Genomic DNA, 14,169 nt, shown 5'->3' with positions numbered 1-14,169 from the left:
CCATGTTTGAGTATAATCTAAATATGAGGTGTCTAACTCATCACCTGCTAAGGAAAGGTGATCAGTAGATGATTTATTAGACTGCTTACAATACATTTGCTAACTTTTTGTTTATTCTAAAAGATGGCAACTTAAGAACTACCAGACTTTCTATTTCTCAGTTTTGGCTTATAAGATAGTCTGAGGAATATGAGTTTCAAATCTGTTCCTTTGCCCTTTTTAAGTTGTTTTTTAATAAAAGGCCTTGTCCATTTTTTTTCTTGTCCATCTTTTATAACTGACCTTTATTATAACTCCCACTCCATTTTCCTTCTAAGGTTATATGTACTTTTTTGTAATGTCTTTATTAATACAATAGAAGCCTCTTAACTGCTATTTTAGAAATGGTATTAATGGTTTTTCAGTTTTAAAAGGTAGTTGAAGCTCAGCCTGATGATACATACCAGTAGTCCCAGCTACTAAGGAGAATAAAGAAAGAAGATCTGATCACCTAAGCCCAGGAGTTTGAAACCAGCCTGGGTAACATAGTGAGATCCTATCTCAATAAATAAAATAAGTAGTTGGGCATGGTGGCACACTGAAATTTCAAGAACTACAGAGGCTGAGGCAGGAGGATCAAAAGTTCAGAGTCAGCCTCAGGAACTTAGTGAGACCCTAAGCAACTTAGCAAGACCCTGTTGCAAAGTATAATATAAAAAGGGCTGGGGATGTGGCTCAGTGGTTAAGTGCCCCTGGATTCAATCCCCAGTACCATAAATAAATAGCTCTGTAAAAATAATAATCTTATTATAAGATTTTAAAGCAGACAATCATAAAGAATACTTTAGATATTCTTTAAGTATTACATTTTAACACAAAGCATAAATTTTCTGTTCATTGGATGTAGAATAGTATGTATGAGTGTACCAGTTTGGGTTCCAGATAACTTACTTTCATAAACTATACCCAAATGCATATCTTTAGTTTCTGGTTTAATTTCCTTAAGTTGGAATGAGAACATAGGTATATTGGAAAGGTAACTTGAATAGATAATTTGTACTTTTTGGATTAACTTGCCTGTACCTATCAGCAGTAGTTTTTTAGGAGCTCACTTTTAATATGTCTTTACAAAAGCCTAATAACTCTTTCATTCTTTTTGCATTTATATCTGATCAATTGATATAACATCTAATTAAACTATGTGAACATAGTAACTAGAATAGCTGTCATGAATAGTGTAGAAATCGGTACAGTTGACTTTCAGTAAGCATCCAGTGACATGGCAGGGAGTTGAGTGCACTGAGGGTAGTGTGTGGTCTCCAGTGCTCATTGCACTATGGGCCTCACCCTAAATGTTCTGCAGAGTGTAGTTTCGGTATCATGGTGGATCACTTAAGTGGGGGCCGGTTTAGAGAGTGTCTTGTTTTCCTAATAACTAACTTTGTCCCTATTTAATTAAGCTATGTTGTACAGGACAGAGGTTTTAAAAACTAAAACAAATTCTCAAGGTTTTGACATTATCATTTAAAAGGGAACATACTGAATCTGATAAAAGAGTATCCACCTCTATTTAGATTGTATATAATCTCTCTTCTGTTAATTTCTGTTATAGTTGAAAGATATATGGGTCTTAATGATTATCTTTAGATCTTCAGTTATATGAGAGCTTAATGATCTATCATTCTAGACCTAGAATGGATAAATAAAAACCCTACAGTAAAACAATGGATCGTGTCAAGAGTATGTCTATTATAGTAAAAATAACCTCACTGAATATTTTCTTCATATTTTTCTAGGCAATTGATAGCATTCATCAAGTGGGAGTTTATTGTCTTGCTCTGGTGCCTGCCAATACATTGCCAAAAACTCCACTAGGAGGGATTCATATATCTCAGACGAAACAGCTTTTTCTGGAAGGATCTTTACATCCTTGCAATATCCTCATGTGCCCACATACCTGTGTGACGAATTTGCCAAAACCTCGGCAAAAGCAACCAGGTAATATGCTACCTTACAATCAATAAGTCTCTCAGAATGATTCTTTGTTTAGAGTTAGACATTACAAAGACCAGTAACTCATGAATTGCATCAGCTGACCAAAAGCAAGGAAGTTTGAGACCCTACAGAATAGGCTTCTTTGGGTTTACTCCTATTCCCTCTTCTGAGTTCCCCTGGGTATAAAGTATGAGTCAAGATGATCAGAATCCCTCTGCTAGAACTAGAATAAAGGCAATTCTATAAGGGAAGATTCTGATAATAAGAACAGCTGATATTTAGTGAGTGCTTCCTAAATGTCAGATACTAAGCATTTTACATATATGATCCTAAAACTTTACCATCAGCTGTGGATAATAAAATTCACATAGCTAGTTAGTGGCAGAACTGAAATTCACACTTCATGCAACTAAAATTTATTTGAAACATGGCATACTACCTTTCTGTTGAAAGTCTTTTACCTAGATTCATGCCTCATTTCTTTTCAGCCGTTAGGGTCTGAGTTGGGCCTGTAATACATCTGAGGAGTAGAATCTTTTTTTTTTTTTTTTTTTAAGTTGTGGATGGGCAGATTGCCTTTATTTTATTTGTTAATTTTTATATGGTGGTGAGGATCAAACCCATTGCCTCACGCATGCTCCCAGTGTTTAAAAAAAAAAAAAAGATAAATCCAACATGAAATCATTACGTTTTATTGATACTTTTTTCATTTTAAGGCTCTTAGTTTCATGTGTATGCTTGAAACACATGAAAGCCAAAGTCTGGCCTCTGCCAGTTATTCACATGTGTATGTATACACACAACATTATGCATCAGCCTCCAAATGAGAAAAGATGACTGTGGGAGAATTAAAAAGAGAAGAGAAGGTGTGACATTTAATTATATTTCTGTGAGACAGCTTTTGCTGAAAGAGAAACATGATGTACCATAATGTATAAAGTAAGCCTGTGACTCTAGAATATTGCCATCATCAGGATATTAGATGGTGGAATGAGACAGACATCATTACCCTAGGTGACATGTATGATTGCACAAATGGTGTGACGATACATCATGTACAACTAGAGAAATAAAAAGTTATGCTCCATTTGTGTACAATGAAATGAAATGCATTCTGCTGTCATGTATAACTAATTAGAAAAAAGTGTTAATATAAAAAAAGATGTTAATATACCCTGCTCTGCAGTAATTAATGGTCTGCCTGATGAAGATCTTAGGTTTATCCAGATGTTATTGTCACCTACCCTTATGCTGTTGACAATATGTATAGAGTTAAAGAATATATGATTTTTATTAGTTTCTGCTAGTATTCTGAAGGGGCATTCAAAAGCAAGAAGTTTGTGTGTTAGTAATCAAGAAATGTATAGGGGCTGGCTTGTGGCTCAAGGGGTAGAGCACTTACCTAGCACGTGTGAGGCACTGAGTTTGATCCTCAGCACGACATAAAAATAAAATAAGGGTATTGTGTCTATCTACAGCTAAAAATTAAAAAAAAAGAAAGAAAGCAATGTATAAAGAAGTATTTGCAAATACATTAACTGCCTAGGTATATGGCAGATACATAAAAACACACATGGGACTGGGAGCCGAGCTCAGTAGTAGAGCATGTGCTTAGTAGATGTGAGGCCCAGGGTTTAATCCCCAGCACTGAAAACACACACAAATCATTTCTCCATCTCCAAAGTCTGTTAAACTACAGTTTCATATTTACTTGTCATATGAGTAAAATCTTCTTTTTTAAAAATTCTGGTGATTGAACCCAGAAGTCTTTATCACTGAACTATATCCTCACATCTTTTTTTTTTTTTAATTTTTAAGACAGGGTCTCACTAGGTTGCTGAGGTTGACCTTGAACTTATGATCTTCCTGTCTCAGCCTTCTGAGTTGCTAGAATTATAGGTGCCAGGTGTAAAATCTTATTTTAAATAGCATTTAATGTAGGATTCTTTTAACAAAACATGTGTGTTGGAGATACTTAAAAGATATTGCTTAAAAATACAGTAGAAGCTTAAGCAGTGCTTTTGCTAGTCAAATTTCATCTTATTTTATCAAATAATAAAAACCTATATAAAATATTTATTCCTAAACTTCCAAAGGCATAGCAACATTTCATCCTGTCTGGTGAAAGCATTATGTTTGATTTAATATTTTTGCTTTCTATTGTGATTGTCTGCTATGATCTTAGTTGGATACATATGTATAGAACCAAAGCAGTCTGAAAATCATGATATCAACTAGTGGAGATGATGAGGGAATAGCATGAGAATTTAGGATTTGAAAAAAAAATAGAGAAAAATGGACATGATTAAGAAGTGAGATAAGAAAGGAAAGGAGAAGAAAAGGAAGATAGAAAAGTTGTTAAAGGCCAGAAGCAACAATCCCATTGAGATACCTATTGGTGCTTAGTTTAAAGAAGAAGAATGTGTCAAATGAATAAAAATTTTTGGTGGGGGGAATTTTTTTCTGGTTCTGTCGCTGCACTTTGCAGATAAACAGCTTAAACAAGAATCAAGGGGCTTGGGTTGTGGCTCAGTGGTAGAACACTCGCCCAGCATATATGAGGCACTGGGTTTGATCCTTAGCACCAAATATATATATGTGTACAAGGAAATGAAATGCATTTTGCTCTCATGTATAACTAATTAGAAAAAAAAATGTTAATAAAAAAGATGTTAATATACTCTGCAGTAATTAATAGTCTGCTATGTGTGTGTGTGTGTGTGTGTGTGTGTGTGTATTGTGTCCATCTACAACTTAAAAAAAAAAGGAATCAAGTTTATTTCTTTCTTAGGTAAAAGAAATTCAGAGATAGACAGGCCAAGGCTAGAATGATCACTTTGCAATCACGTTCTTCCAGCATCTCATCTTTTTGCTTTGGTGTTATGTTAGCCAACTGTTTTTATAGATGTGCTATATAACAACTCTAAAACTTGGTTCCTTGAAATAATAAGTATTTGTTTTTCATTGATTGAATACAAATCATCTCGACTTGACTTGGCCAAGGCTGCAAGTTAGGTTCAGAAATAGCCATGTGTTTCCTCATGATGGGACTAGCCTCTACTTAGGTTGTATTTTTCTCAAGGCAGATGGCAGAAGAAGAACCAGCCAAAGCACATAAGATATTTAAAGCTTCTGTTTCTTTCAGGGTCTCCTAACATTTCATCATCCAGAACAAGTTAGACCATACCTAAAATCAGTGTAGCAGAAAAGTAGAATCCTTCCATGTGATCACAGCTAGGACAGGAAGGAAAAGAAGGAGTATGAGAAAAAGGAAGGAAAAGAAGGAGTATGAGAAAAAGGAAGGAAAAGAAGGAGTATGAGAAAAAGGAAGGAAAAGAAGGAGTATGAGACTGTCTCAGAGTCTGTTAGGATCCCGGACCTCTAGCCATCATTTCTGATTTCTACATCATTTTGTATTCTGGCTAGCAAGTAGCAGAAAAGGGTAAAGAAATAAATAGTGGGCAGGGATTGTAGTTTAGTGTCAGAGGACTTGCCTTGCATGCATGACATGAGGCTCTGGGTTTAATATCCAGCACCCCCCCCCCCAAAAAAAAAAAAGGAAAAAGAAGAGAATATTTTCCCTTTAAACATGTTTTCTAGAAATTGCACCTACTACTTCCTCTTACATGTTAAGCCTTTCACACTATAAAGAATGTAGTCTTTAGGCATGTGGCACATGTCCAGCTAGAAATTGGGGATTGTGTTATTAATAAAGAAGTGAAAAGCAGGCGTTGCGGTTGACAGATAACAGTTTTTACCATAAGCTTACCAAGTTTTGGAAAGAAACAAGAAGATATGTTTATAGGAGCAAAAGTATCTATAGTTAGCTTCTTGAAGTTATTGCTTTCAGTATTTTTCACTCTGGAGCCCATAGAATCAAGAAATATGCTCAGAAGAATTTCAAAATATTGCTGCTAAATTGTTTTTGTCGCTTAAAATTGACTTTTTAAAATGCGATGCCTTTATTAATTTTACAATGTGAATTCAGGATTGTACAGTTCACACAAATGTACTTTGAATTCCTACATTCGTAAAGATTCTCTCCAAAGTGATTTAGCTCTAATTTATTATATAGTTTCATAGATAGGATTATTGCAGGTAGTACTTAAAATTATATTAAACAATTTATAAACTAAAACAGTTTAGCACTGTTGGAATACTTTACCTTTTTTCAACTTTTTTTATTTGACTTTTAATCTTTCTAAACTTTCATTTTGAAATAATTTCACACTTTAAAAAAAAAGTTGCTTAATGGTACAAAAAATTCCCTTATATCCTTTATCCAGCTTCCCCAACTGTTTACCCCTTTTAAAGGTGATTATATGACCTAAGTCATTTTGTTTCAACTGTTTTAATAACTTTAGGATCATCAGATTTGGATAATACTTAGCTGGTATTAAGTTTGATATGTTACCTTTCTGCCATCTTCTTAGCTTATTAAGGTAGAGTCTTGGTCTTTCTTATTCTTATTCTTATTCTTATTCTTATTCTTATTCTTATTCTCTTCTTCTTCTTCTTCTTCTTCTTCTTCTTCTTCTTTCTTCTTTCTTCTTTCTTCTTTCTTCTTTCTTCTTTCTTCTTCTTCTTCTTCTTCTTTCTTCTTCTTCTTCTTCTTCTTTCTTCTTCTTCTTCTTCTTCTTTCTTCTTCTTCTTCTTCTTCTTCTTCTTTCTTCTTCTTCCTTCTTCTTCTTCTTCCTTCTTCTTCTTCTTTCTTCTTCTTCTTTCTTCTTCTTCTTTCTTCTTCTTCTTATGCTGGGGATTGAACCCAGTGGCACTTTACCACTGAACTACATCCCCAGTCCTTTTTATTTTTTTATTTTGAGATAGGGTTTTGCTACATTGCTGAGTCTGGCTTTGAACTTGTGATCTTCCTGCCTCAGACCCCTGAGTAGCTTGGATCATAGTGTACACCACCACACCCAGCTCTAACATTTTTTTTCTTAAGAGTTGGAGGGATGTATGGATTGATTGCTTGCTTGATTGATTGTATTGGAGATTGAACCCAGAAGCACTTTACCTCTGAGCCATATCCACAGCCCTTATTTTTATTTTTTTAATTTATTTTTTTATTTTTAGTTGTTGATAGATCTTTATTTTTTTATTTATACGTGGTGCTGAGAATCGAACCCTATGCCTCAGGCAAAGGCACTACCACTGAGCTACAGCCCCTTATTTTTTATTTTGAGACAAGGTTTCACTAAATTGCTGGGATTATAGGTGTATGTCCATTGTGCCCAATGGATGTCCCTATTTATTTTGAAGTGTCAAGTCCATGGAAATGGTGACACAATAGTACACCTGGGTACCTTCCCCTAGATTTACCAATTGACTTTTATTTTAAACTGAACTCTGAAAGTAGATTATAGACAGTTTGACACTTCACCCAAAAGTATTTCAGCACATCTATTTCCAAAGACCAGTTCTTCTAAAATTTTTATAATCAACCATGATGTCATTATTCTATTAAGAAATTTAACCTTAATATGTTATAATCTAATAACACTCAAATTTCTCCACTTGTTTATTATACTAATTTTTAAATTCAGTATCTCATTAAGGTTATGCCTCGCATTGGCTGTCTTTAATTGTAAGCTCCCAGCCTTATTTTGTCTTTTGACATAGATGTTTTTGAAGAGTTAAGCCAGTTGTCTTGTGGAATGTTCCACATAATCTGGATTTTATTAACTTCTTGAAGAAAGCACTTCTGATATTCCCAATAAGCTTACTCCCATTCCTCATATAGCAAATTTTTTAAAGACTAGGTATTTATTACAATTAATACATTTTGACTAGAGCAAAAGAAATTATTTATCAGTGGAAACCAGTGCAAAGGCAGTTCCTCGGGCTGAAAACTTCCCTGTATACCCTAGCTTCAGTAGCCTCCTTACTTCCATTGCTCCCCTAACCATGACTCTCCTGTGGTCCTGTTTTGTCTTTTTCTAGCAGTTCCTGCTACCTGACTTTGTTTATATGTATATATACTTCTTGATTGCCTTTCCTCTTAGAATATAAGCTCTATCCTGTTTGATTACTGCCTTCCCAGTGCCTAGAAGAGTGCTCTAGTCATTCTATTATTGAATGAATGGTTGAACCAGTTTGGGTCAGTGAGGAAATGCTTTGCGGATAGTTAGATTGAATTGCTATTTTCAGATCGTTGATTTTTGCCTCTATTTACAGGTGTAGGCCCTGCTTCTGTGATGGTTGGGAATCTGGTTGCTGGAAAACGCATAGCACAAGCTGCAGGAAGGGATCTGGGGCAAATTGAAGAGAATGATTTAGTGAGGAAGGTAAGTGTTCCAGAAATGCTGAAATTTTACCAATGAGTCAAGGACAGAACTTATATTTTAGATAGCAAATAGGGGATACATTGCTTGAAAGTTGCTGACCATCAGTCTTTTTTCTGCTTTATGATTTCAGCACCAGTTTCTGGCAGAGATTTTGCAGTGGCGAGCCCAGGCAACTCCTGATCATATACTCTTCATGCTGCTAAATGCCAAGGTATTAAAAATTGAATTGCATATCTAATTAATTAAATCCTACGGGAGTACCTTAGGCACTCTCAATCTCTTTTCTTTCATCAGAAAATTTCTAAGGAAGGAGTTATTGCTTTTTCCTTGTTTTGACACATGAGGATAAATTATATAATCACTCTTAAGATTGAAATGAGACCTCCCAGAGTGCTATTTAATACTGTCTTTTCTTGTGTTATAATCAAGTCTTCTTTGGTTCTGGGGCTGTAGCTCAATGGTAGAGCATTTGGGCACTGGGTTCTATCCTCAGCATCACATAAAAATAATAAATAAAATAAAGGTCCACCTACAACTAAAAAAATATTTTAAAAAAATAATCAAGTCTACTTTATTAAGAATGATGGGGCCAACAGTACAATTGTATAAATACACAGATGTATAGAATATATTATGTCATATTTTTTAATCCAATTTGACTTTTAATTATTTGATGTCTTCCAAGAAGAAAATTATTTTACCCCCATATTTTAAAACAAAACCTATTTTTAGTACTTACTTAAAGGATTTATTACTGACAGATAAAAAATGAATTGAAAATTATATAGGAGTACATTGGCTAGGTTTGGTAGCCTGTACCTATAGTCTTAGCTGTTTAGAACACCAAGGCAGGAGAATCATGAGTTCCAGGCCAGCCTGGGGAATATAGGAAGACCCTGTTGCAAAGAAGGGGAAACAAAAAAAAAAAAAAAAGAAGAGAGAGTATATTTCACTACTGGTTCTAATAGATGGTTTATCATAATGTTGTGGATTTGTTTTTTTAAAAAAACATCTTTTTTTCCTTCTCTTTTATATGTAGATGAGCATAGTACCTTTATTTATTTATTTTTATTTGGTGCTGGGAATCAAACACAATGCCTCACACATGCTAGGCAAGCGCTCTCCCACTGAGCTACAACCCCAACCCTCATGGGTTTGTATCTGCATTACTAGGGATTAAACCCAGAGGTGCTCTACAACTGAACTACATCTCCAGCCCTTTTTATTTTGTATTTTGAAATAGGGCCTTGTTAAGTTGCTGAGGTTGACCTTGAACTTGTGATCCTCTTGCCTCAGCCTCCCAAGACACTTGAATTATAGACATGCAACACTTTGTTCAACTCCATAATATAGGTGTGGGTTTTATTATGGGTTTTTATTTTTTGGGGGGGGTACAGGTGATTGAACTCAGGGGGCACTCAGCCACTGAGCCACATCCCACAGCCCTGTTTTGTATTTAGAAACAGAGTTGTTTAGCACCTTGCTTTTGCTGGGTCTTGCTTTGAACTTGCAGTCCTCCTGTCTCAGCCCCACAAGCCACAGGGATTACAAGCATGCGCCTGGCTAATATTGTATTTTTTTTTTTTTGGTTTTCCATTCTGTGGTAGTCTGATATATTTTCTTTAACTTATTAATGATTGAGTCACAGATTGAAAGTATTGTGACCAAATTATAGCAGTTCTCACCAGCAGAGGCAAATTGGAAAAGCCTATTGGATCTCTTAGGGAACTTAACTGAATTGCCCTTATCTGCCCTGTCTTCATATAATCTAATTTTTTTTTGGGGGGGGGATTCATTTGTTTGTTTGTTTTAAGAATGTGTGTAGTGATGAATCTTAATGAGAGAAGTATGCTGTGCATCAAAGTGAAAATTATTAAAAAATTTTAAGAACAACTGCTTTTGTGAGACAAAACTCTGATACTTCCTTGCTCCAAATATTCAGGCAGTGGGCTTCTCTTCAAGGCTGTGGATTAATTCACTAAGGTTCTTATACTTTATTAAGAAGCCATCATTTTGGGGCTGGGGGTATAGCTCAGTGGTAGAGTGCTTGCCTTGCATGTGTGAGGCCCTGGGTTCCATCCTCAGCACCACATAAGAATAAATAAATAAAAATAAAGATATTGTGTCCATCTACAACTAAAATAAAAAAAAATATATTTTTTAAAGCCATCATTCTGGTCACTTCCCACCTCACTCCCAGGCTTGGATATAGTTTAAGTTGTAGATGTTGTGAAATCCATACCCCAGATATTTGTTTGTGAGCATAAATTTAAATTTGCTTCTTGTTTTAATATAAATGATTGACTGCCCAAAGTGCATATAATTCATTTAATTCTATATATTCTTGTATTTTTGCCTTGGATAAGCCTAGGCCACCAGATTATTAACCATACATTGTTCCCTCGTGCATAGAATATTGTGTTTACTAAACTAAAATTTGCTCTTGTGCCATGAACCAAAATGATTTTTCTCCCCACTGTGGTGCTAAGGATTGAACCATGGGCATCCTACCACTGAACTATATCCCTAGTCCTTCATATATATATATATATATTTTTTTTTTTTTTTTTTTTTTGAGACAGGGTCTTACTGAGTTACTGAGGCTGGACTGGATCTTGTGATCCTCCTGCCTCAGCCTCCTGAGTAGCTGGGATTATAGGCCACTCTGCCCAGCTCAAAAAGAAATAGCCTTATAAATTTAACCCTGACTTTAGCCAAAGGAATATTAATTTTAGTGTTATAACCTTAATGCTGAAAATAAACAATCAACTAAATAAATTATGGTATATAGCCATTAAAAACAGTGTTACAGAGGAATATTTGATGACTCAGAAAATATTTATTATGTATAAGGAAAAATATGTTATAAAATGTAATAATTGAATAAGTACTGAAGATCCTATTCTAGATATGAGGAAACCAAAGCACAGAGATTATAGAGCTAAGTAAGTGATAGGAGTAGGAAATTAGCTCTTTTTTTTAACATTCAGTTTTTGATTAACAAGTATAAATTGTACATATTAATGGGGTACAGTTTGTTATTTCAGTACATGCATACAGCATGTACTAACCAAGCAGAAATTAGTTCTTTACATTTATTTGAACCCTAACTTGTGGAGCACACATTCTTAACCAAAATGTTGTGCAGCCTCTGGCAGATGACATGATACCATGTTGCGTGTAAATTTACATATAATATATATTTATTTTTAAAAGACCAGGTAATAGTACAATCATCTGGAGTATGATTTGGCATTATCCAGTAAAGTTGAAGACTGGCAATCTAGAGATGCAGCAGTTACATTTTTAGGTCTGTGCTCCATTGAAACATGTATTTAAGCATAAGAATACATGTCCAAGAATGATAATGTCCATCAGCCAGAAAGTGGATGAATAACTTGTTGTACTTTCATACAATGAAATATTATATAGCAACATAAAGGAATAACTGTACGTACACAAAACAGCATGATGACTCATAAATAATGTTGAATTACGTGCTTCTGTAATCCTAATGACTTGGTAGGCTGAGATGGGAGAATCACAATTTGAGGCCAGCCTCAGCAATTTAGCAAGGCTCAAAATTAAAAAAAAAAAAAAAAGGGCGGGGTCCACTGGGGTCATAGCTCAGTGGGAGTATATTTGCCCAGCATGTACAAGGCACTGGGTTCAATTGTCAGCACTGCATATAAATAAAATAAAGGTCCACTGAAAACTAAAAAAATTAAGTGCTGGGGATGTAGCTCCTGGTAGAGTACTTAACCTAACATGTCAAGGTTCTGGGTTTGATCCTCAGTACTACCAATAAATAAATAATAAAATAAAAAGGGCCCGGTATGTAGCTCATTGGTAAAGCACCCCCAGGTTTTATCTCTAGCACGCACCCACCACCTAAAGAAAGAAAGAAGTGAAGCACAAAGGAATTTATACAGCACAATTCCATTCATTTACAATTGAAAATTATTCATGAATGTTAACAATATAAAGAGCAAGAAATCAGTGACCAACAAAAACATCAAGATAGTGGTTATCATGGGTGCTTCTGAGCAGCTAGGAGGGTTTTCTTCTTATCCTTCTGGTGTCTACACTAATGCTTACTTACTAATTTTTCATTAAGTTATGTGCATATTTTCCGTTTTCCCTTATATGTATCATGTTTCACAAGGAAGGGTTCAAAAAACCCTCCTCAGTCAAACTTATGAAGACTCACAGGAAAAATTATTGTCAAGATCAGGAAAAGGGGCCTGCAGTTGTGGCTTGGTGGTAGAGCGCTTGCCTAGCGAATGTGAAGCCCTGGGTTTGATCCTCAGCACCACATAAAAAATAAATAAATAAAGATATTGTGTCCAACTACAACTAAAAAAATAAATATTAAAACAAAACAAGAAGGAAAGGGTCTCCTCATCTTTATTATTAACTGGTAGATTCTGCATACTATTTTTGTTTGTTTGCATCTTCACTATTAGCAAACTCAGAGCCAGGTTTCTGTTGTACACACAGCAGATGTGCGTGACCACTCAACCAGCACTTACTGTCTTTACCTCACACCTGCTCTCATCCTATTTTGATTTTTATTAATTTACTTTTACTCTTATTTCCTCACTTAAAAAAAATAAAAGATCATATGTATTTTTAAAACTACTTTAAGGAAAAATACTATAAATAAGTGTTTAGGTTAATTTTAATATGCCCTAAATATCTACAACACTTTTTTAAAAAAGAAAAGGAATCTTATACCTGCCTTTTGATACTAAGTAATAGTTTGCAAAAGATAATCTACCAAAGCACAACCCTTTTGGTTGTGTAGTGTCAGATTGGTTGTGCTTTTCCCTTGGTGGTTTATTTTCTTGATGAACTTTGATCTGCTTATCCTTTCTAATAATGTTTAAAGGGAACTACTGTATGCACAGCCAGCTGCCTTCAGCTTCATAAACGAGCAGAGAGGATTGCATCAGTTCTTGGTGACAAAGGACATCTAAATGCAGGAGATAACGTTGTGTTACTCTACCCACCTGGTAAGTGTTGGATTGGTAGACTACTAAACTCCAAGACTAGACTACATAGTAGGAGAGGTCAGGAACTCTGGGCTACCATCTATGACCGTGGTACTGTGTATTTCCCAACACCAAGCAACCATGTACCATAAACTAAGGTGTGAGCCAGGTGACATACCCCAGAGTTGTGCAGTGTGATAGCTCTTCTTGAGATTCTGTCTTTTTGACTTACTCTTCTATTTCCATTATCAGTGCCTGGCACATAAAAGTCATCTAATAATTATTAAACAAATGAATGAGTGAATGAAGATTTCAACTACCTGGCTTTTGAAAACTTTTGAAACAGATGATTTGAGGTTGAGCAGTGGTATATACTCATGGGAGTGTACTGGGGAGGCTGAAGCAGGAGGATTTAATGATCCCAGGGGTTCAAGGCCAATCTGGACAATGTAATGAGACCCTGTCCCTTTAAAAAAGGGTGGGGATAGCCAGTATGGCTCAGTGGTAGAGCATAAGGCTCAAGGTTCAACCCCTAGCACCCTAAAACAAAGCAAACAAACAAAAAATGATTGCCTTGTTTCTAGGATGGAATGGGACCATTTTGCCTGGCTTCCAAATGATTTGTTGTCTTTGAATTCTGTTGACTTAACATTCTTTTTATTATGATTGATGTTTTGTTTCCTCTGTTGTTGCTTTTATCTTTGATGTTCTAATTTAATTTAGTCATAACCTTCCCTTCATAGAAAGAGGGTTAGGATTATTTGATAACAGGATTATTTGATAACAGTTTGCTGTCACCAAATATTAGATGAAATATTTGAGTAATCTCTTTATTCCTACTCCGTCAGCCACATAATCCACTCAAATATCCAGCCTTCTTTGGTCACTTATCTCCCTTATTTCCCTTCACTCTA

At 35.2% G+C, this 14,169-nt stretch overlaps 1 protein-coding gene across 3 annotated transcripts in view; it reads left to right on the top strand.

Annotated features, from left to right (window-relative positions):
* The window catches only part of Dip2b (disco interacting protein 2 homolog B), a 244,093-nt gene that overhangs the window by 197,762 nt on the left and 32,162 nt on the right, over positions 1 to 14,169 (top strand). For all 3 annotated transcript variants that reach the window (XM_026407027.2, XM_026407025.2, XM_026407026.2), the window contains 4 exons: positions 1,776 to 1,977; positions 8,152 to 8,261; positions 8,392 to 8,472; positions 13,153 to 13,276. In XM_026407027.2, the coding sequence (XP_026262812.2) occupies positions 1,776 to 1,977; positions 8,152 to 8,261; positions 8,392 to 8,472; positions 13,153 to 13,276 (517 nt within the window). The remainder of the gene's footprint in view (positions 1 to 1,775; positions 1,978 to 8,151; positions 8,262 to 8,391; positions 8,473 to 13,152; positions 13,277 to 14,169) is intronic.

Source organism: Urocitellus parryii, chromosome 5 (assembly GCF_045843805.1).
Source record: "Urocitellus parryii isolate mUroPar1 chromosome 5, mUroPar1.hap1, whole genome shotgun sequence".
Classification (NCBI taxonomy): Eukaryota; Metazoa; Chordata; class Mammalia; order Rodentia; family Sciuridae; genus Urocitellus; species Urocitellus parryii.
This window is presented reverse-complemented; position numbering and strand designations above follow the sequence as displayed.